This window comes from Trichoplusia ni, chromosome 2, assembly GCF_003590095.1.
Source record: "Trichoplusia ni isolate ovarian cell line Hi5 chromosome 2, tn1, whole genome shotgun sequence".
Classification (NCBI taxonomy): Eukaryota; Metazoa; Arthropoda; class Insecta; order Lepidoptera; family Noctuidae; genus Trichoplusia; species Trichoplusia ni.
The window spans coordinates 11,052,627-11,076,942 of record NC_039479.1 but is presented as its reverse complement, the minus strand read 5'-3'; the positions used below and the strand labels follow the sequence as shown (position 1 = coordinate 11,076,942).

The window sequence follows — 24,316 nt, the reverse complement described above, 5'->3', positions numbered from 1 at the left end:
TATCACTGTGTTAAAAACACTCCACTCTGCGTCAAACACAAACACGATGTTATTTTTCGCTCACAGAATTAAAACCCTTGCTTTACAGAGGCGACATTTACCTAATTCAAATTATTTGAACAAATTTACAGTAAGACTTACTTGTTTCTATTATAATAATTATATTTTACCATTAATTTGTTAAACATGCGAAAATAATTAAAAGTGAGACATTTAATTTAAAGGTAACTTTTATTCTCCTGGATCCGGTAATCGTGAATTGAAATTACTGCCGTGTGTGTGATTCGTTTACTCTTTGATAAAGACTTATGGAATGTTCCGTTTCTTGCAGAATGTGTTTCGACTTTTGTAAAGTTTATTTCATTTAGTTCTTCTGTTTAAAAAAATGCCAGAGCTGATAATAAATATTCATTAAAAGTACATTTATGAAAAGAAAATGTCGTAATTGTGATACTGAGTTACTATTCAAGAATGGTAACTCCCAAGTTAATGAAAAAAAGAAAGCCACAAAAACTGTCTACTAAAGTACCCATCTCGTGGGGATCAAATAATATTTTTAGTATGAGAATAAATTAAATAAAGCATTGTGTTAATATGTGTTTACTAATTATAACTTTTATGTTAGTTTCTTTAGGTAAGACTGCCACAAGCGTAACTCAAAATAATGTTCTGTTTATTATTGTTGACGATTTGCGCCATCTTTCGAAAGAAACCATAAACTTACCAAATATTCAAAGCATAGCAAAAAGCGGCGTTTACTTTAACAATGCTTTTTCACAGGTAAGTATTTATTTTTTGATTTACAAATTATTTAAATACAGATTATTTTATGAAAATTAAACATTTCAGCAAGCTCTTTGTGCTCCAAGCAGAAACTCAATGCTAACTGGCCGTCGGCCGGATACTCTTCGGCTATACGACTTCTCCTCATACTGGCGGGACACTGTAGGAAACTTTACTACCCTACCGCAATTCTTTAAGGAAAATGGTTACGAAACATATTCAGTTGGTAAAGTTTTCCATCCGGGACCGTCTTCGAATTTCAATGACGATTATCCCCTAAGTTGGACTCATTTCCCTTACCATCCTTCAACTGACAAATATAAGGATGCTGCTGTATGTAGAGACACGACTTCAAAAAAACTTCAAAAGAACCTGATTTGTCCCATTGACATTTTCAATCAACCAGAAAAGACTTTACCAGATTTAGAGACGCTAGAGTACGCTACAAACATCCTTTCGAATAGGAACTCTAGTACTCCATTTTTCTTAGCCGTCGGATTTCATAAGCCTCATATACCGTTAAAATTTCCCAAACAGTACTTAGGTAAGTTAAGCATTGAATCTTAATTGACTGACATAGCAAGTAGCCTTATAATAGCCTTCCACTTTTTTCAGAGAAGATTCCAATCAATAAAGTGAAACCGCCGAAGCATCCTAACATGCCACATAATTTGCCACTGGTGGCCTGGCACCCATGGACAGACATAAGGAAAAGAGACGACATAGCACGACTGAACATTTCCTTCCCTCTTGGGCTGATGCCTAGCGAGTGGTCCTTGAAAATCAGACAGAGTTACTATGCGGCTGCTTCGTATGTTGACGATTTAATTGGCGCTTTATTAAGTTTCGTCGATAGGAGGAAAACTATAGTAGTTTTGACGAGTGATCACGGTCAGTAGGTAGTATAATATTAACTCCTAATTCGTCAACGTTTTTCTCGAAGTAATGCAACCTTCTTCTGTTTTTCAGGTTGGTCTCTAGGCGAAAATGGTTTATGGGCAAAATACAGCAATTTCGACGTGGCGCTAAAAGTTCCGTTAATATTTTCTGCTCCGGGAATCGCTAGAAGCATTGTACATGCTCCTGTAGAACTTGTCGATATTTTTCCGACTTTGGTTGATTTGAGTGGAATAGCCAACAATATTTCTAAGTGTCGAAACAATGAAAAGTCTCTTTTATGCTTCGAAGGCAAGAGTTTAAAATTGTTAATGATCGAGGGCTCCCAAAAACCTGGTAATTATCTTGCTTTTAGCCAATACCCTCGGCCCAGCGCCTACCCACAGAACAAATCAGACAAACCACGCCTGAAAAACATCAAAATAATGGGCTACAGTGTAAGGACAAAAAGATTCAGATACACAGAATGGGTATCATTTAATAACAAATTATTTACAATAGATTGGAACATAATTTATGGCTTAGAACTATATGATCACATTATAGATTCTGAGGAATCAAACAATCTATATTTAGTACATAAATACAAAAATATTAAACAATATTTATCTGGTTTGCTAAGGGCACATTTTAATAGAAAGAATACACACTTGTATTAATTTATTTATAAATAATAAACAACAATTACATTTACATATAAAAAAATAATTGCACAAATAAAATTGGTTCATTGCATAATCCCCACGCTTTTTCGCAAGTCTAATATAAATATCAATACAAAGCCTTCATATTCAATTGACATTTCTACATGTTTTTACTCAATTATTTGAATTAACTATTTGATAGTTTAAAATCTCGACTTAGCAAAATAACCTGTAGTAATGTCTTTGCATTTTTTTGATTGCTTACTGTTTAGAATGTAGATAATAAGGTCGTCTTAATCGATGAATTACATGTAACTAGGCTAAAGGGCTCATATCCAATTGCGGATGCTACAATACACAACATAAAAAAAAAACAAATACAACTGTACTTTCACAACATAAAACTTACAAGTGTACATACGTACGGTGCGCTTAAAATCGATATACTTCAATGACATGCATACTACGGGGGTCACACTTCTGGGTTTTCGGAATCGTCTCCATTGACCTTAAACGAAGACTGTTATTAGTACTATTTACTACCTACACACATTATTAGTACACATACTCCGAATATTATTACAACTTTAGTTCCTTTAAATGCAATTTTAATTAAGGCAGTTATTGACCTTGTGGAATGATTTCTTATATTTTAATAAATGGTATTGATGTTAGGAAAACGATTATGTAATTGCACTGGAACTAACATTCAGGTTCGACCTAGCGTGACGTTTCAACTTGTCTGTCCTAAGCCTCGACACGGCTTACTGAACCTGAGCGACCTTAAGATGATAAATAATTGAAGGCTAAGATAAATATAGAACAAATCATTTAAAAAAGCTTTACTGGTAAATTCATTATTTCCGTCATTCGATATAATTTTCACTCATCTAATCAACATTAATGCAATATTATTTTCTCACGACACAAAGGAAGTTGTAACACCAATATATTATTCTACAATCGTAAACAAAACGTATTTATTAACCACATTACGATATTAAAGGTCAAAAAAGACCAAAACCTTTTTTTAGTCAGAATGACCTTACTTGGACAAAGTGTCTAAAAGTGGCTAAAAAACACGTACGCAACAGTAACACTTCCTAAAAAAAGTGGAATCATAAAAACTTCTATAAAGCGTCAACTTAAACACTACACAGTCTTTCGAATACGATAGTCAACTTCATAAAACATCATACTAAGCTTCGTTTCTCTTCAGAAATTGTTCTCCGAGAGCTCTCCTCCATTTCTATCTGTTTGAACCTCGCGTATAATCCACTGCTGGCCAGAACTATAAGATTTGACGCCCACCATAGCACGTTCTTGCTTTCATTGTACCATTGGGTCGCTATGACCGTTTGGGCACAAGCTTTGGCTGTTCCTGAGATATTGTGCGTTAATGGTGAGGTCACCTGAAATTTGAAAATAAACAACAATTTTTTTTTTTGGTATGTTATGAATATTGATAACCGATTACGGTACGACTGATGTAACTTGGCGCTTCAGAATATACATATAAGTTTGTTAGAGTGAGATCAAAGTTTACAGGCTAATTTTGTGAAACAGATACAGTAATATTTTGTAGCTCTTTAACGACATGCCAGGTGGCACTGTTCGTACTGTTTCTTAGTTACACAAATGGATTGTACAGAATGTGTTTGTCTACTTAAACACTGAAAACAATAGAATCAATAAACTCTTATCAGTAATTGCATTAATTGATTTTAACGGAACTGACTTACTGAACCCACAAACATTAAAAAAGGTATTTTGAATTCAAACTTTGCAAAATACGAAAAAATAATTTACCTTTATCTGTAAGGAGGTAAAATATCCAATAGCAAATCCACAAATACCACCAATTATCATCTGCATCCAAAAGTATGAGCTATCAAAGTTACTATAATTCCACAAGGCAGACAACTCTCCATTCGTTATTATTAATGGCAGGAACAATAATACTGAGTAGGCATTATTATAATAGGATAGCAACCAAACTTCCTGGTTGACGCTGGGTAAAACCTTTTTCGTGTAGATTGAGTATAGTGATAACATTAGCGAACCTATGACGCCATATATTGTGCCTGTTAGAGAGAACGAGCCTGAAAATTTAAAAAGTAAAATAAGTAATCATTCGTTTCACTAAACTGTGGTTACACAATTATAACTTCAAGTTTATAATCAAGTAATCTAGGCTCCAGCACAATTACAATGAAGTAAAAGTAGCCTTATCACTAAAGCTGATATTTTTACGTGCTATTGTAACGGTTTTAGATCGTGAATCATAAGCAGAAAATTAACGAACAGTAATGAAAACTGACAATTAGTACAGGCCTTTTTCTAGATTTGAAAATTTGAAATTGCCTGTCTGTAGGATACAAGAATCCAAAGTAGGACTATTGTGTATTTGGAAGAGAGATTGTCCAATACCTGTATCTCGCTTATACAATGGAACCAATCTTACAGGGGCGGTCCAATTATCGTGTTGACAAAATATTTAGGAGAAAACGTGAAGTGTCATTTTAATCCAATTCTCATTAATTCATCAGGAATTAAAAATAGCGGAATTGGGGCCCTGCGCGTTATCTATAAGCAACTTACTATGACAAGGTATGACTTTTCAAGATAGTTAGAATGATAAGTGTAACAAAAGTATGTCAAGCAAAATTTACGACGTTAAGGTAACAACATCGCGCTAGGTAACAGCTATATAATTACCTAGTAAACTTTCTTGGTCAACTCCAAGATAAAATCCGAATATGATAAATCCGCAACATAAAACGCATCGGTAAGATGTCTTTTGTCCAAGCAGCACCCAACTGAATACAACATTGAAGACTGTAGTCAGCGATCGTCCGACGTAGTAGAAGGGAACACCAACATACTTCAAACATAGATTGTTTGTTGCTATCATTAGAGTAAACATTATTGATAGTGGTATCACCTGAAAGAATAAGGAAAAAGACGTTAATTTTTAATTATATATATGTTGTCAGACAAGTACAAAAAAATCATAAGTACTGACTTGAAAAAAGAAGTGGACAAGGTTTTATGGAATGTTTTGAATAAAAAGGGGTTTTCTCGTCTTGAGAGTGTGAATACATTTATTTTATGGACAAATAAAAATGTTCTATAATACAGTACCCAGCTAATACCGTATGTGGCAATGGAAAACAATGATCGCATTATGAGCATAATTTATAGCTTATGGTAATATTTTACATGGTACATTAAAACTAAAGTATTCCAGTCTTATATTCAAGGTTCAGTACTTATAAATAAACTTGTAAATCTGGCAATATTAGTTCACTCTCTGATTAACAGTTTTTACTATACAATTTTTATTAAAAAAAACATGCTGAAGAAGGTAAGAAGAAAATAAAACTGCAATAGCCAATAGGAAAACTGTAGTGGAACAATAACTAAAAGTTGACTTAATCAGTATTGAAAAAAAAATATGGAAATAGCAAGCAGGATAGCTAGTGTAACCTTGCGCTTTATCACAACTCGTTTTATCAGTAAAAGGCTAATGAGCACAGTAATAAACTGAACTGAAAAAAAATGTGATACAAGATTTAAGAAAGTAAGACAAAGTTGAAAATGATTGCAATCTATGAAAAAAAAATTATCCTGTCTATCATAGCTTAAATAAATAAATATGTATATTACAAATCTTTTTTTATAAAAAATATAGTTACTCCCTTATTGCAAGTCACATGAGGTTCATTATCGTAATGTTAACACTGATTGGTTTGTTTTAATTGACAATCAGCATTTACTAGTACATAAAGTGTGTACAGCTGCTAATCAATATTCGACGAGTTTGTATATGAAATACCAACAACATAATTAAAACGTTACCAGATAATTTGAACATTGAAAAAAAAAAAATCTTCCTGAAACAGGGAAAGTTTTGCTAGAACCCCAAGGATCAATCTATATCTATACTAATATATATAAAGCTGAAGAGTTTGTTTGTTTGAAAGCGCTGATCTCAGGAACTATGGGTTCAAATTGAAAAAATATTTTTGTGTTGAATAGACTATCCATAGGAGTGAAGATACGATGGAAAATGTGGGAAAAACAGGGAAAATTATTCATCTTCGAGGGCTACCGTAAAATAATTCCTAACTTATATCTTCTAACCACGCAGACGAAGTCGTGGGCAACAGCTAGTTACATATAAAGCTATGATAATACTAATGAAAATGATAACAAACATAAGTTCCTTGATAGTGTACTATAGAACAAACTATGGCACAATTTTTTCCTGATCCTAGCTTGGCCAGTTTTTAAGAAACTTTGTATGAAAGTTAAGCAGTAGTTTTCTGAAAATCTGGTACAATTCATTTTCACTGATAATTCAAATAGCAAAATAATATTTGGCGGGTCAACAGAACAGTATACATTAAACAAAAAATATTAATAAACAAAATCTCAAGTTTTGTCCACCCTTCCCTAGATGATACTAAAAATATATTTTGTGTTTCATTTGAAACATAAATTATTCAGAAAGTGGGCAAAATTAAAAATTTTCATATACATTATTATATTCTAAATATAATAAAAATCACCTACATAAAATAAAAATCATTTTGGAATCATGACACTACAGGCACAATTAAAACTAAATTTACCTTTCTCATTACTTCAACATTCCATGGTGACCCTTTAGGGAATGCAAATACTCTTGGTATCCCACCAGACTTGCTCAGCAAACTGCATATAGTGAAGGAGACCACACATTGGAACCATGTTATGAAGAGTGGTGCTTCTAAGGCCACCACTTGACTACTCAGTAATGTTTTGTTTACAAAAACTGTGGCTATTGATACAATCCTGAAAGGAAAAAGATTTTGAGGGTTTGAAGACAGAGCACAGCATAATATATATATACAGGTTGGTGTAGTTCTTCTTACACACTCAGAGACTACCATCCTGTATATTTTTAACAATGATTCTCAAAACATAGATGTTTTGTACATACACATACACTCTGATCTCCAATAAATATTTTCTCAATTTCAGACCCAAAATTGAAATCGTTAGCATAGGAGACAAATTTTTATAAAACTTAAATTCGATTTTCTATATAATTTCGATACAAGAATTTTACGACCGGCAAATTTACAACGAAGTCATATAATGTATTTTATTTTTATCATAATACATATTGTATTCGACTTTAAAACGTTCTGTAGTGTAGTAGACCGCTGAGATACTCGGAAGTTTTTATTTCAAATATAAATAGGAATAAAAAGGGCAAGGAAATTAACAATACAAACCAGTAACAAGAAACCACGATAAATATTTTAATGTATCTCGAACATAAATCAGAGCGCTGGTCTTTCATTTTAGTGGTTTTATCAATGAAATTTTCGATATTATTATTTACAATCACCATTAAAACATAACACTTAGAAAATAATTATTTTACACGCTAATCATCGTGCAAATTTACAACCACAACAAACTATCAAAGACAGCAGAGCACAGCTATGGCACAGCTGCAGTCACCAATTTTTTTATTTATTTGACCGTTTCGGCCCCTTTTCATAAAAAATCGTTTGAAGTGCATTTAAATGTTTAGAATTTGTCTTTTGCCCCTTTTTGATTCACAAGATTTTATGAGACAGATCAAACCCTCTCTGTTAATGATGTATCATTTATGTATCTGGAACGCGCCGGATCAAATTGTGGTTAGACTGTTTTGACTCCTATGTAAAAGGCATAAGAAAGATTTTGAAGTATAAAATTTTGATAACCTTAGTTTTGTTTTGACATTACGGAACAGTGTTGTCATAATTATTAATATTCAAAAAAGTTACAGTATGTTTTGTAGTGCGAAAGAAAGCGAATGCTTGAGTGATTAAGTGTACGCTATTTGACAAAAAGATCTCTTTCAGGATTTTGTGGAATACTGGAAATATCTTTTTCGTTGGTCGATACAAAAGGTGTCACTTTGACATTGACTGATCTGTGTTGTTACTATTTTCCAGTTTTTGCTACTAGATTTTGGATGTCAAAGAAGTTTGTCTTATTCTATGGCTTTTGTAGTGACATAGTTTTTCAATTCCTGTACCGCATTCGACTTATAAAAACTGTTTTACTTTGATCCTTATCTTGTTCATTTCTAAAGCCATCAATAATTTTTATGGGCATGTTTTTATTTCTAATTAACACTTAAATTTACTATGACAACACTTAAGTTGTCGCCTCGCCGTTGTCTGAACGCTGACGTCAGTGATTTTAGTATTTTACATTTTCGAATGGTAATAGTCTAACAAATTTATACACTTAACTCTTTTATTCGAGGCGACGCGAAAATATTGTGGACATTTAAAAATGGCATCATCACCTGAAGTTAATTTACCAGAGACCGACAGTCCAGACGCGGGTTCTAGTTTCTTTGAAGATTATTCAGTAAATTTGATTATAACTGCGGTAATTGTCGCTGTGTTGTTGTACAAAATATACACGAAGTTCATAAAGGTTCCTGTCGAGGCGCCGGCGGTCGACTTGCCAAAGCTCCGGAAGGACATGACAGTGGCAGAACTGCGCCAGTATGATGGGCAGCAGGCTGGCAAGAGAGTGCTGGTAGCGGTCAACGGCTGGATATTCGACGTGACGCGAGGGCGCCGCTTCTACGGGCCCGGTGAGTGCATTCGCGCCGCTGTTTATAAATAGAGTTGACATTACCATGACTCATTAATTATCCATTCAACATGCAGACTGTGCACCTTGAGTAACCTTTTGAATTATAAATTTACAAGACAATATGATTAGCCCGAATTTATATAGGATTTTTATGAAGTTGTAGATGTCTTCCTATCCATCCATCTTCCTTAGACCAGTTTTTGTTTTGTAGGTAAAACATAGTAAAAACTACTTGCTGAAGATATATTATAATATTTTTTGTTTACATACCACACACAATAACTGTTGCATCATTTTAGGTGGACCATATGCAGCATTTGGAGGAAAGGATGCATCCAGAGGTCTAGCGACCTTCTCAGTGACGTCATCAGACAAGGAGTATGATGACCTTAGTGACCTCAACTCAATGCAGATGGAGTCTGTTAAGGAGTGGGAGGCACAGTTCAGAGGTAAGAAATACAGCATTATTTTATGAACATCATGCAAGCAATGATCAGTCTTAAAGCTCGGATATGATTTTTAATAATGAAGTACTAGCGAAAGTATAAGGCACTAATTTATACAAACATACTATTACTATTTATAAATTCATAGTTAAGTTCCCATTTTTAAATCAGCAGTAAAAATTCAAGCTAAAAATTTTTGACTTGCTAGCCTTTGGGTTTAAGTAATAATATATAAGAAATGTAATATCCTATTTAAATCCCTTCATATCTCTCTATCATGATAGTGAAATCCATTTATTTTGAAACCCTCTATAAGAAATTATTTCACTGCAATAGATAAAACAATATCAGTCCTGTAATCAGATTAATAAGAATCAAAATCTTCTGATTTGGAATAACTGCAGACAAACAAAAGCATTACATATCATGTATATTTTTTGATACAAACATGGACTTCTGGTTATACCATTACATATTGTATGACTAAAGAAATACTGTATGAAACCTGTTTTTAGGTTTAAAAATGTAAAACTTATATTTAGTTTATCTGTGTGTCCAAGATGTACCAACTAAAATAAATATGTCTTTGTTATACTTGAGCAAAAAGGTGTAATTATAAATTAAAGTTGAGCAAAAAGGTATAATTATAAATTAATATATCTAATATATTCCTTGCGCTCATATAATTATTTTTAATGATATATCTGCAGACTTTTTACAATTGTTTCGTTACAAGGAAAAATACTGAGCTGTAAATTACATTGTTGGTTAAAGAAAGCCTTAGAAGTGTGGCCATGATCTAACGCTTGTGTTACAGTAGAAACTAGAAATACATTGTTTTTCAGTGGAATTTATACTCTTGTTTTTCAACTACTATATATCTGTTGTTTTTCGGGTTCCCTACTCGAAACAAAACACAAATATAAATAAAAATACGAAATACATATTTGCTAATTTGTAATTACTTTGAAATCTTTTATTACGGAACCGTTCGAACGTTAGTCCGACTCGCACTTGGCTAACTTTTTTTGTTAAAAGTATGTTAATATGCTAGCCATGTTCAGTAAACTGTATCTTGAAATGTAAAATACCTACCTGCTTTATCTAAGAGCAATCAATTGAATCGTAATATACTGTTTCTCATACCTTGTTTACGTATATTATTATAATATTATTTTCATAAGAATTTGTAAAATAGTATTAAAAATGTATACGTGCATATACAAATCTAAATATTTTAAAGCGATAAGCTTAATTATACGTCGCGTGATTTTAGAACACATTTATCCTTCTCCTTCAAGTATCCTTCAAAAAAATCCGGTTAAACAAGCTTAAAAAAAAACCAAACAAAAAACATATAATTTAAAAAGCGAAGTAACGAACTACTTTACATCATACTCCTTTGAAGTTGCTTACCTACTGTCTATGTCTAATAAAAATTTTAATGCCTTGAGCATTTATATAGTTCCCACATACCTACATATTATGTTATAATCTAGTGTCTAAGAACAATACGTCTCTAGCTTTAATAATTTATTTCAAATATTGCTATTTCCATGCTAATTTACAGTTTATAAAAATCTTACGCTGGCAAACTTTAACGCGGAAATATCTCGATCTCGATCTATGTGTGCAATCGATGTAAACAGTTCTATTAAGTTCTTAAAATCCTTAATGAATATACATGAATGTTCTCCACTGATAAATTACTTTGAATAATATTACGCTGCATTCCGACGAGTATGACATATATTATGCCTGCAATGTCCTGTGGATTCCACTCTATTCGTCTTCTCCATAGCTTGTTCAAACCATCTGGCGTCAGCTTTCCTTGTCTGTTTCCTCCATGTCTCAAAATCCTGTGCTGTTGCCGAGTCTTATCCCCATATAGGAAGCTCAGTTCCCAGGCTGAATATCAGGCAGGCGAGATACTCGCCTGTTGTAAACCTTCGTTGATAGGAGCGGAGGTTATTACGAGCTTCCTCCATTCAATCATTCCTGAAAATTTATTTTAAAAATCATGTTCTACCTGAAACCCTAAATATACTTGAGTCATGTCTCTCCCTATCTCCCGCCAAACAACAATCTTGAATACGAAATTGGAAACCTATATTAGTTTCCTCCAAAGATAAATAAGCAGTATTGCGTGTAATACGAAGATAACCAAACATAAGAAACGTTATTGCAATAATATTAACGTATGTGTACAATCAATGCGATTTATTGTTCTTAGCTGGATTTCATCAGATCTCATCTACATTCTCTTAGTAACCAGAAATTCTTGCATACAAATACACAGATTCCAACTTTAATTTAGAGTAATTCCCCTTATTTCACCAGTACGGAACGCACTCAAAGTAAGCAAACAAAACTAAACCTTATAAATACGATTGTTACGCATGTTGCAGAAATTGTTTGTCACATGTAATTTATAGCATCATCCCACATGTATGTCATACGACGCCCTTGTCGTTCCCGTTTCAATCTTGACAAAAAAACCCGCCGGCGCGTGGTAGTCAAGGTTAGAGATACAAAACAATACGTCATCAGTTCTCGGAGTCCAGTTTTTCTCTTTTCTTTTATGTCAAATTGTACCATAGAAATTAGGTAGGTGGGTACTTGTACTACTTTACCGATAAATACAGTAAATACGGGGTGTATTGCTACTGATGTACTGAGGTAAATAACTGCATGTTTTTATTCATTGTATGATAAATTGTCAATTTCCATTCACAATCTAAAACTAGAATGACCCCTCATTTCCGAAGGAACAGTTTTTGTAAATAATACCTATTTTTAGACATTTCTTATCAATTACACTTCAAAACATGTTTTTTATCTACCTTATAAGTTGCAATGGTGCAAAGTTACCCAAATTCCCGAATTTAAATAGAGTATTTCAAGTAAATATCTCGTTTAATAGCTCTATCAAGTTACCCACCAATGCACTTTTTAGCGCACTGTAAAGCTCCATTTGTGAGTTAAACTCAATTGATATTTGAAGGGATCAAACGTCAAACATCATCGTCAAATCTTCAGTACAAGGGAGTATCAGAATATCTATACATAAATAAAATTAAATACATATACTTCATTAATATTCACGCGTAGTAACACGAATGAGGCTAAAGATCAGCTCTACGTACAATATTTATATCCCTCTGTATCGATAGATGATTATTTAAATACTGTTTTATCTCCGATGTATGTTATGGTAACAAACTCCTATCTCATATACGTAGACATAATAACGATATGAAATAATGGTATATTGCTATAGGTGTCGATGTCATTCAAATGTCCAAACCGTGGTCGAGGCATGGCCGCATCACTTATTCTCTGAAAGCTGTGTTGTAGCCCGCTTGCAATAGAGGAAAGAGGAATATATTTTTTCCTACTCCTCTTGCTTTTCTGATTAATTTCGTTGTGAAAAGATAGGTAATCGTTTCCCCTGGGACACACCGAGCCTAAGTGTTTCGGCATTTTTCGTTGGTTTTATTTTAGATCCTAACTTACTGGAGTTACGCAATAACGAGCATGAGTAGCATCAGCAGAAAAATCGTTTTGAAATCTTTAAAACTGGGTTTGACTGCAGGAACAGTAAAATCTGGCAAGAAGAAGTAATGCAAGAATGAAGTTGTATTCTCTGCCTTGTAATGCGGTGAGACACATGTGGCAAAAACATAGATTTACAAAGAAGTAAATAATATCGATGCATTACAATAATTTGTACAATTAATACGATACAATTGGCCCACCTGGAGGGAATTAAAAGATATGGCTATCTAGTTCACAATCTATACTGAATGATTCATTTTGGATACAGTTCTCATTTTCCAACATAACTTAACCAGAGCCGAACTGAGAGTCACATTAAAATCAAATATACTGATACGAATATTTATAAACATTTTTCGGATTATATATTCAACGAGAAGTCGTGTTTTTATCACGAAATAACAATAATACCGTGTGTTATCGAAACATTTGATAGTTGCAGTGTTATCGGTGCCAGCGCACCCTAAAGTCTAAATATAAACCGATTGGATTTCATCACGCTATCAGGGATATAACATTCCTAATTCATGGATTAGCTTAGGACTGATAATTCACATTTGTCCTCTTTCAAACTAGAAGCTTTTATTGTGAATTATGGTTTGGCCTATTGAAATTGGTGTAAAATTAAAACCCTCTACAGTAAAATGTCTTCCCCCCGCAAGTTTTAAATGTCTCTACCGATTTTTAACAGACTAAATGAAATTGCTCAATCCGTTTCGAAGCTATGATGCAGTAGACAGCCACGGCGAACTTATAACCCGCCTCTCTCGTCGGTCGGCCCTCTCTTATTTTATTATGATTGGTTGCATTGTACTTAGATACTCAAGTATTGCACTTACAAACATGTAGATTGTTTGCCAATATTTTGCCAGTTGTTCCCAGCTTGTCCAGTGTCTTTTCGTTTATTGCCTTGTTATTGAAACGGTATTAAACAAATGCATCAGCCTTAGCCTAAAGATTTTGTACAAATACTCCTTTAAACTTCTCTCCGAAATCCATATGATTCTTCAAAAAACATTTAAACATACGTGAATCAACTGCATTATTCATAAACGTTATCACATGTCACCGGGTCATCGGATAAAAAAGTAAACTGCTCCAAGTTCCAACATCCCAGCTTATCGCTTGAGCGTAACACAGATAGCAGATAGGACAGATATAACGTTTGATTTGCATCTGTAGTCTGTAGGTCGCTGGTTAGTCATCAACGATGTTGACACAACTGATATGGGGGGATAAAACTTTGTGTAATCTTCTTGCATAGTAGCAGTAAGTTCTAGAACTTGTATAAATTGTTCCGAGAATGATTTTGCCAGTTATTCGTCTTCGGAGATCGCTTTCATCTTCTGTAAGTTGTTGTTGTGTTCCTTGGCTTGGCTAATAGCAGCTGGTATCAATCTCTCTATCATTATAATAAGTAGAATATCCCATAATGCTGCCCCGTCATATCAAAACTGTCGCATTGATTTCCATTTGGAGTAGGTCATCTGGTTGTTTTTAAAAGTTTAGCTACACCATCCCAGGAAAACAACATTCAGATATTTCAGTTCAAACGTACAAAAGAAAATAGAACTGTTAATATTACCTATGAATTTCAATACGAAGAAAATAAATGCAAAAATGATGGAGAAACAAAATATTTCAATATCAACACGAAAAAGCATTGATTTGTTTACATACTATGCTGAAGGATAAAAAAGATAAACAAACATTTTCGTGTCAAGTACAGATAAGGACACACGTGTTAGGCGTATGTTCGCATAAAAAACAACAACAAAAAGCTATTTATACGCGTGTAATTTGTTGGTCACATAACAGTCTGTTGAACTCCCATCTCGGTCACTCATACCATGTTTTGCTAATGTCTGTAAAAAATAATTGAAAGGAAAATTTTTGTTGCTTCTTTCCATGTATTTAGCAACACATTGGGCTCTTGTCCAAATAGTCGACTGTCTTGTTGCAGATTTGGGATTTAACACTTTTTTTAATGATTCTTGAGTACTTTTTACCCGACTAGCAAAGAAAGGTTATTTTTGTTCGCTCATTATCTTATATGTATCATTTATTACCTCTTGAACCTAAAACTGACTTATATAATTGACTTATCGTCAGATTCATCTTAGCAGCGTTCTTAGATATGTGACGCCTGTTCGGCGCCTTTCGACAGTCGAAACGAAATGTCATTACAATTTAAGCTTCATCCAACAACGTTAATTTTCGGCGTTGGTCGAGAATGTTCCTCCTTAGTTACTCTTGCATCCTTTCTCCATAATTAATATCGTAATTTATGTAATCTTTCCCCGATTGTATGATTTAACGTGCCATTGTCATATTGTTATGCGAACGTTATCTCATACGATAACCTGATGAACAATATACAAATGACAAGTGTGCCCGATTGCGTTGCGTAATTATTATCATGTGTATCAACGTCATTGTGTCAATACATTTTATACTTAGCCTTTAATAAATAAAATGTTGCCTTATGAAGTTATGACATTGTAATACATGCATTTCGAGAAGATGTCTTTAAAGAAGTGTTAAATTATTCAATTTGCCTTTTATGACCAGGGTTATGTAGCTCTTAACCCTGGATTTTGAAAGGCTGATTAACATTCGATATATTTGACGAACTTCAAGTCCACTATTATCTAGTACAGTCATAAATGCCCAGTTGTGGGTTACAATAGGTTGAGTTGATTGATTGGAGTCCAGTTCTGGGATTCGTATACTTACGTATGATTTCAAAAAATATTCTGCTAACGTTAACGTGAAAAATTGTATGTATGTTTGTAACTCTAACTCAAAAACCACTGAACAGATTTGGACGAAATTTGGTACACGGTTAGGTTAAACTTTTAACCTGGAACACATCGAATAGTATTCTTATTTTATGTTCCTGTGGGATCAATACCGATTTAGAATTTTAACCGCTGGGTGGCAAAACTAGTATTAAATAACAACCATCGAACGATAAACATCGAAGAACAATGTCTAGTTTTAGAAACACTTTCCCAATACTAAGCGTTGCACTGAAAACAATATGTTTGTTAGAATATTGAGTAATAGTTGAGTCGATGTTGCCGTCTGTTCGTTTATATTGCTTTAGACGTAAGTTCGTAACTGTTCAAGTATTGAGACCGAACGGAATCGGTATTTATGTAGTATACAATGCATCATGAATATTCACAAGGTTTTTTGTCTATCGAAATCAATAGAATTAGGCTACGTTATTAAAATGTTGACAATAGCTTGCCTGAGCATATTAGCTTTAAATATATCACTTATCTAGTTATGCTATCTCCTTCTACTCTCTACATCTCAAAGAATGAATCATAACTATCGTAATATTTGTAGAAAATGTGTTCTAAAACTTCACATTCTGCAGATTGCAAGGATAACCTACTGGTTGAGATCACCGCGCTAAACCCATAATGCGCGACGTGTCGCGGATTCGATCACGTCGGACAAGCATTTTTATAATCCACGAAAGCTTGTTTTGACTCTTGGTATCTATGTGCATGTGAAACTCCCCGCGACATGAGGATTAAGTTCCTGAGTGAGGGAGTCGTATATAAAATAATATAATAATAATATAATAATATAATAATATAATATATCCTGGGACAACTCACACACGGTTATCTGATCCCAAGCTAAGCAGAGCTTGTGTTATGGTAACCAGACAACTGATAAACTTACTTAAATATTTCTAAATACATACATATTATAGATAAATTACACCCAGACACCAGAACAAATGATCATGCTCATCACACAACATTTGTCCTGGGCGGGAATCGAACCCACGACCTCCGGTATAGCAGTCAGGGTCACTAACCACTAGACCAACAGACCAGAAAAAAAGACCAGTCATCATCGATCTTTCTTAAAATGCAACGCGATAGCCATTTACTATTCTACAATGTAAATTAGTTCCATAATTACGTTACGCCGAAGTCAGCGACCCATCTTCTAATCTCTAACAGTAACTATAGGATGCAGAGTAAACCTCAGCTGAGAGTACCGCTATTGCGGTCTAAACTGCCCCATATAACCGCGCTAATGACGCGCACTCGTTCCAAACAAAGATTTACACATACAACAGAACTGCTTTGTTTAATGACACTGGAAACTTAAATGTACGGCGAATGTTTAGTTACTCAGTTACAATGAATTACGAAAATTAACCTTATGACTGTTGAAATAAAGATGCTGAAATTCCGTCTACAATTCGCTAATGGATGACCGTTTCAGAACAAATTACTAGCGCCGATTTGTATAGGTGTGTAAGCTTAACGTGCGTACATAATGGTTTATGTCCAAAAAAGGTTGACTGACAGTAACAGGCGTGGTTCACTAATTAAAGACAACCGGTACTAAAAACTGTCCTTCGAAGTTTTATTTCCACCACGAAAGTCGGTATAAAGATTGGGGATTTCGTAAGTCTGTAACGAATTGTTATTCACCCTCTCCTTCAAACTTGTATGCAAGTATATTGGATATTTTATTCTGTCATCTACTTATAGATCGTCGGTAATAAAAACTAATACAGTGTGTCGCCCTATGAAATATTTCTAAATAATAATGTCTAAGCGGTGAGAGCGCAATGCCGCACCCCTCTGCAGTCAACTCGTAATAAATGAACACTTAAAAAATATTCAATTAATTTCGTACGTTTTGTACATATGCGTAATTGCTTACTGTTATTACATGTAAAGGTAGTTTTGTTTAAAATTGGTCCCCATTCTTTTTATTTCCGTCTATTATCTTTTTGTAAAACTCGTGGCCACAAGTTTCCATAGTTCTCAAAAACGGCTTGACCAATTTTTATGAACTTTTATGTGCAATTTTAGTAGGTAGGTCTGTTTCTAGTGCACTTAAATATTAGATAATTACGCATTTCATCATTAAAATCATAATAAATAAAAAAAAGTCATTTAAAGAAAAATCTTTTTTTTTTTTTCGATTACGGCCACGAAGGAACATAACAAGACTTCATTTCCTCATTCTATTTCCTAGCACATTCGTGACGAAAACACATCAACCCCATCCTCAATAATGTAAAGCCTGAATAAAAGATTTGACTTCGTGCATTAACTGAAAGTATCAATATCGATTATACTAGAAATAGAATGAAACTATGTACAAGTATTATTTTTAACTAACGCTTGTCACAGAACTGTTTACTTTCGTCTTTCTTATTCTCACTTCCTTAAAATAACTATTGGTTTGTAACTGTGACCTTGCGATTGCTATTCAATCTTAATCTTTAGTAGTTATCATTAACAATCAATCACGTATATAATGAATCAACCAGTAAACTACGAGTCAATGAAACCTACAAATCCGTATTAAATATGTCTGTAATGCAATAAAGTAGTAGCTACTTATGAAGTGTTTCTTCTAATATGTTTGCAAAACTGTTTACACATAACTTTTTAAAGGACACAAAAACTTAAAACCCACTACAATTAAAAACTAGTGAGTCGAACTTGAGAAAATAGGACCGATTGGCAGCCATTTCGTGTTTAAAAAAAAATTCAACGAAATCGGTTTATACAGTCCGAAGATCTTAAGTAACAAGCATATAATAAAACCCAAGAATTAAGACACTCCTCCTATATGAATTCGGTTTAAAATTGGGTCAAAATGAAATCAGACCATCAACACATATCGATAAAAAGCTGTCCTCAACTTTTTATAGCAATAAAATTAACGAGTCCAAGTCTTGTTGCTAACCACCACTTGACTCGAGCGGAACTGGAACTTAAAAACTTTTTAAACTTACGAATCATATAATCGATTGACACACATCTGCCGAGGGTAATGCAGTACTTGCGACTTGACTTTCTGACATAAATTACATTCCAGTTTGATGTCTCTTGACGTAAATATCAGAGGGTCTGCTACACAGCGGATGTGAAAAAGAGACTGCCCTATTGTAGTGCGGCATATTATAATTGTCCATATTGTTACTGTAAAACCTTGGTAAAACTTGCAGTACGTTACTAAATCCGATCCGGATGCTGTTCCGGAATTTTGTCAGAAAAGTCTTAAGTATTTCTTAAATGCTATAAATTATATATTATTTTCTACCCATCATTAGGTTCATCATTTAAGCACCTGAATGAGTTTCTTTTTGTAGAGGCCTCCTCCAAAACACTTCTCTAAGGATAATCCTCAAAACATAATGCATAAAATTAATTGCATTTTCTCCCATTTCCAGAGAAGTACGACCTGGTGGGGCGGTTGCTGAAGCCAGGCGAGGAGCCTATAAACTATTCCGATGAGGAACCGGAGGAGACTGACACCTCGACGCCGACGCCCGTCGAAGAGAAAAAGGAACTATAAGACAATGGACACAAGGCTTTAAACTGTTTGACCACTTGATCAGGTTTAGGAAACTATTTTGAAGTGAGTGCTGATGTAAACCTAACTATAATAGACATGGCCAATGAGCTTTTGGTTTTCGAATTAGAAATCCTTCAGTAACACAGCTTATAAATTATCCGTTCACCGTTGTTACAGGGTACAATAATCAATTATGAGTAAAGTTTAGCCACTTAAAATCAGATTCTTGAAATACAGCTTATAACGGGCTTTCAACTGGTAAATGAAGTTTAAGGAATTCTTGGTGAAACTGAACGTATAGAATTTAAGTTCAACCATATTTAATAACTTATTTGCCTCTACACAAGGTTCAAAATCGTGCCCAACTGTTGTACCTACATTTGTACAATAGCTGAACTTCTTCATGGCTGTCAAACAGTTTAAATCCTGCTCACGGACGTTGAAGCCATGCGTTTTAATTCTTGACATCGGCAGAGAATACTTATTTGGTATATTGATCTCATTCGGGGTCGCTAGGGAGCGAGAGTAAAGCTCTCTGATGCGAGTGTTGACCCTTTTAACACAGTTTCCATACCGGTTATTCGATGACAAATGTTTGAAACAGTAAGATATTCTGAAATATCTCGTAAATGTCGTTGTATAACTCGGTTCCAGGGTACGTGTGAAGGGGTGTAGTGTAAACGCGGTAATGACTTCGACTCGATAAGAAATATGAAAGATCCCGACCAAATTTTATCCTGTTCAAAATGTATGTAACTGAGTAAATAAATGTAACTAAATTTATTGCCAGTGCTAACCACAGAACGGCTGGGCCGAAAAATAACAAAGAAAGTATTTTGTACTTGTATTATTGCAATAAAGTATAAATTCAAATGCTCGAAGTAACTTCTGTGGGAATTCCGTACTTTTAGGAACCATAAACTGTCGCTGGTGTGTGCTGGTTTTAGTCCATAAATAAGTTGAGTAATTAAAACGCATAGCTTTAGTGTCCAAACAACACAGCAAGCCTTGGAGAGTGAGTCAGTGGTTTTACTGTATATATGAAATCTATTGTATCATTTTCACTTATAACTGTTGCTTATTGCAGATTTTTGAATATATTATTATATATTTACAGTTTCAAGAATTGAAAGACTGAGTGATGGCATATTATTTAAACGAATGATGTAAAGGAAATCTAATCATTTATTGCACATTCCCAACATTATTTGGTCAGCAAATTGTTTTATTTTGTGCCAACAGATGTTGATAACCCTGCGCGTGCGCGGTATGCCATTAGTATTTAAATTAATATTATAGCCGCGAGCTGCGAGCGGCTTCGATGAGTTTATTTAAAAGTTGATAAATTAATTGTTACAACATATTGTCGATCGAACGTCGAAGTAAGTTTTACGAGATATGTAAGTTAGCACCTCGCTGGGCTGTCCTATCGTTTGTATTGATAAGCTGTTGTTATCGCGATGTTAAACAACATTCATGTTAAATCGAGGTGGACTATGTTATGATGTCCACCTACCTATTTTATCCTTCTTGAATTACTTTTTATTATATGACTTGTTTTAACCGTGCAAGTATGCACAATATGACAATCTAGCAATCATTAAGTTTGAAACAGTAGAAAGAGTCATAACTTGTCTGATTAATTTTAGCCTGCTGCCTTAGTTAGTGGTTGCTAGTGTCATATACCTGCCGACGATGATAACGACGACTCCGATCACAACTGGACCCCACCTGCTTTCGGTACTTATAAATTATATGTAAATGTGTTGCAAGCGAAGAAAAAAATACAAAAATATAAAATGTGCATAATATATGTAATTAAGGATCTAATTAAAGGAAAACTAATTTGTGGTAAATTTGTGTGTGTGTTTGTGTTCGGGTTCCTCTGGCTGCGCGAGCCGGTATTTTAGGCAAAATCATTTTGTGTATAAGCTGTTAGCATACATCTTCTGTTAGTCAGTTACGTTAACACATTTTGCAAACTATTTTGCGAAAGTACAAATTATATGGTTTGCCTTAAATATCTTTATCGCTTGTAAATTATTTTGTCGTAATCGTACTTGTTTATTGTTTTTTAACGTTTTGTTTAGTTTTTTTAAGATCATCTGATGTATGAATTTTAGTGGAGGGGGTTATGATAATTATTGTTATGTCTTTGTATAAAAAGTACTTTGGGACACTTAAAATAAGGCTTATTTTGCTTTGCCTGACACTGAATCAATGTATTAACAAGCTTTTTTGTTCTCACATTTCGATGTCTCTAGTTCTATATTAACGGCATAAGTACTTTGTCAATTATAACTAAATAAATTATGAAAGGCACGCGCTACTGTGGTAACAGCAATTTTCAGTACTAAAGCAAAATAACAATATGTTCCAAAGTATTTTTAACAGAGTTTCGTTTTAAACATAAACGCTATACTATTGATCAGAAAGTTCACGAAGTTTTTGGATAATTCGTTTGATATCTTCTCGTATAAACAACAGAAATTAAATTATATTATACCGTTATATAAAATAGTGAAAATACTATGCCATAGCATAACATAGATCTAAATAAAGATACCTAGCTGATATCTTGAATGATTTCATAATATCGAACGGATTACCCAAAAGCAAACCGAACTTTTTGACCTAAATATATGCTACTTAAATCTGGAAAGCTTTTATAAGGCTTAACAGAGCTTTTTGTGATTATAATTCGACATTGGTTTAGGACGTATGAAAATAAAGAACGTGTGTACAGGGCCCCGAATTTACTAATTCGTCAAAGCAACGACATTTTTTGACGTTTAGTAGCTAACAGATGTAAAATTCGTCCTCTATTGAATTAGATCCCGGGGCCCGAGGGACTGCTTATAAACCTGCAAATAATGCTATATTTTTGTACTAAATAAATCGTATTTACTACCCATTAAATTAATGTATTTACCTGTAAATGAATTTGAAATTTTAATAAAGATATGTACAGGCGGGATAGTCCAAAATTATAACGATATAACTTGAAAACTATTATTAGTGGTGCCATCTATCCGAATCAATTTAGTTTTAGGCTCATCCGCTTCGCGGCTATCGGTTTGGACTAAAAACAAATACACGGTTTATAAACAGTCTTAGTTTAAATTATGTACTGCCTTTAGGCCTAAGTGATGACAGAGGCATGTTGCTATCAACATTGGCATACTTATGATCTCCCTGAAGACTGCTCACCTGTTCCACATGCCCCTTGAACGGTGTTAGCAACACCTTGGTAACTTCCGCATCTATAGGCCTTATTTTAAGATTGGGTGTCATTTCAAGAAATGAACAATCCGTCGTCTTTAAATTAATAATTTGTAAGAATATAAAAATATATAAATGTCAGAGTTATATTATAACGAGGAAGTGATATTGTAAACACAATAGATTTTGTGAGTAATATAAATCTTTGTGTCGATGGAATAGTTCCCTATATCTTTTTAAAGTAAATGTGAAGTATGTGGATGTACAGCTCTTCAAGATGTTATTAACTAAAAAAACCTAAAAAAAGTTTAATTTAACTTTGTCACATGAATTTAATTAAAGCGTTTTACATAACTTCATATGTTTTATTTATGCTACCACACCGTCATAATTGCAGTTACGAGCCTTTGTATTTGCGTAACTCGATTCAAATGGTTTTCAATCGATTAAATACAATGGGATGTGTCGCGGGTTCAATCAGATTCGATTCACGAATGCTTGTCCTGATTTTAAGTGCTTAGCTTGATTTTGGCATTACTACATTATCCCTACATTGCATACACTCAAATAACACTAAATACAATAAACAGTCCCCAATTTCGCCCACTGTTGATCGTGTACTGAGTCAAAAGATTTTACTTAATACCTTGTATGTGCATAAATGGGGTAGCGCAGTGACAGCTTGCCTGAACATTGGATAAGCGGAAACCTGCTGTAATATTTAATATTTTATTTGTTATTTACATTTTTGAATTATATTAGATTTGTTGTATTAGCTCATTCGTTTTATTTTTTCTTGTTACTTAAGTTATTAATACTTTTAGTGTGTGTACTTTAAAAAAAAAAAAAATAAAAATTGTAGTGTGTGTGTATGTTCAATATGCAGTATGTAGTTGTTAGGATATAGTAATAGTAGCGTGTTTTCGGATGCTTATTGTTGGTGAATGCGGTTATATATAGCTGGACATATGTTGGCTAGTATATTCTGTAAGGGCTGTTTCAATTCCGTAGCCTCCGGATTCCTCGTGTGGTGCACATTTCTTATCAGGAAATGGCGTTGGGGAACATTTCTCTAGCCATTATATTATCGGTACCTACATTAGTTGTCGATGCACCTTGTACATTGACTAGGGTACGATACATCAGATTATCACGCAACCTTGCTCTGTTTGCATTTCCTACAGTCGACCTAAAAGAGCATTTCTTGGATTCCTTGATTATCCACTTCATGGTTGTGCATACAGGCAGTTTGCCGTCTCGCGGCATGAGACAAATATTTTTAGTCTGCGGTACCCGCGAAAGAGGACGCGGCTCAACTATATGTTTCGCGCCAAGCTTTTTTACACGATGCAGTAAATATACTATGCTACGAGGTATAATCTACGTATCGTTATAATAAATAATTTCTGTTCCTTGTTCTTTTTTCAATAAGGCGTACTAGCATAGCGTACACGTGTACTGCGGCTATGCGTACAATCGAGTAACACCAGACTGTCGAACGTCTAAGTCTAACATTGGACCTAACCATCATTGTCGCCAAACGCTAAAGTCGTTAACCTGTTGCGCTTATCAGCAGTGAAGTTATTTACTGTCCAATACAATCAGTATCTTAAAGCAATTGTGGTAGTATAAGGATACCTATTATTATCAATAATAATTAATAATGTTGGACATGTAAACTGCAGACTCGTTTTCACATTGACTCCAAAGGAGGACGGTGAGTTACCAACAGCTTAGAGACAAACCAAAATCGTC

At 34.1% G+C, this 24,316-nt stretch overlaps 3 protein-coding genes across 3 annotated transcripts; 2 read left to right on the top strand and 1 right to left on the bottom strand.

Moving 5' to 3' along the window:
* Positions 1–396: 396 nt before the first annotated feature.
* LOC113507089 (iduronate 2-sulfatase) lies at positions 397–2,354 on the top strand. The gene is made up of 4 exons (XM_026889944.1): positions 397–780; positions 850–1,327; positions 1,399–1,674; positions 1,753–2,354. Exons 1-4 carry the CDS (start codon positions 595–597, stop codon positions 2,337–2,339), a joined length of 1,527 nt encoding a protein of 508 aa, XP_026745745.1. The 5' UTR covers positions 397–594; the 3' UTR covers positions 2,340–2,354.
* Positions 2,355–2,421: 67 nt separating this feature from the next.
* On the bottom strand, positions 2,422–7,909 carry LOC113507099 (GDP-fucose transporter 1). The gene is made up of 6 exons (XM_026889951.1): positions 7,610–7,909; positions 6,962–7,163; positions 5,043–5,268; positions 4,134–4,426; positions 3,524–3,736; positions 2,422–2,832 (listed from the first exon to the last, which is right to left on the bottom strand). The coding sequence occupies exons 1-6, from the start codon at positions 7,726–7,728 to the stop codon at positions 2,797–2,799; spliced, it is 1,089 nt and encodes a 362-aa protein (XP_026745752.1). The 5' UTR covers positions 7,729–7,909; the 3' UTR covers positions 2,422–2,796.
* Positions 7,910–8,358: 449 nt separating this feature from the next.
* LOC113507081 (membrane-associated progesterone receptor component 2-like) lies at positions 8,359–22,915 on the top strand. Its single transcript, XM_026889937.1, has 3 exons — positions 8,359–8,979; positions 9,281–9,430; positions 19,215–22,915. Exons 1-3 carry the CDS (start codon positions 8,670–8,672, stop codon positions 19,337–19,339), a joined length of 585 nt encoding a protein of 194 aa, XP_026745738.1. The 5' UTR covers positions 8,359–8,669; the 3' UTR covers positions 19,340–22,915.
* Positions 22,916–24,316: the final 1,401 nt, after the last annotated feature.

What these genes read in the sequence shown, in the direction of transcription:
- LOC113507089 (XM_026889944.1), top strand. Translation starts at nt 595, where the DNA reads ATGTGTTTACTAATTATAACTTTTATGTTAGTTTCTTTAGGTAAGACT. An exon ending in TTAACAATGCTTTTTCACAG is followed by an intron (nt 781 to 849) that starts GTAAGTATTTAT and finishes TAAACATTTCAG; the next exon opens with CAAGCTCTTTGTGCTCCAAG. An exon ending in AGTTTTGACGAGTGATCACG is followed by an intron (nt 1,675 to 1,752) that starts GTCAGTAGGTAG and finishes TCTGTTTTTCAG; the next exon opens with GTTGGTCTCTAGGCGAAAAT.
- LOC113507099 (XM_026889951.1), bottom strand. Translation starts at nt 7,728, where the DNA reads ATGGTGATTGTAAATAATAATATCGAAAATTTCATTGATAAAACCACT. An exon ending in ATCGTGGTTTCTTGTTACTG is followed by an intron (nt 7,164 to 7,609) that starts GTTTGTATTGTT and finishes TTTTCCTTTCAG; the next exon opens with GATTGTATCAATAGCCACAG. An exon ending in TGACCAAGAAAGTTTACTAG is followed by an intron (nt 4,427 to 5,042) that starts GTAATTATATAG and finishes TTAAATTTTCAG; the next exon opens with GCTCGTTCTCTCTAACAGGC.
- LOC113507081 (XM_026889937.1), top strand. Translation starts at nt 8,670, where the DNA reads ATGGCATCATCACCTGAAGTTAATTTACCAGAGACCGACAGTCCAGAC. An exon ending in GCGCCGCTTCTACGGGCCCG is followed by an intron (nt 8,980 to 9,280) that starts GTGAGTGCATTC and finishes GCATCATTTTAG; the next exon opens with GTGGACCATATGCAGCATTT. An exon ending in GTGGGAGGCACAGTTCAGAG is followed by an intron (nt 9,431 to 19,214) that starts GTAAGAAATACA and finishes TCCCATTTCCAG; the next exon opens with AGAAGTACGACCTGGTGGGG.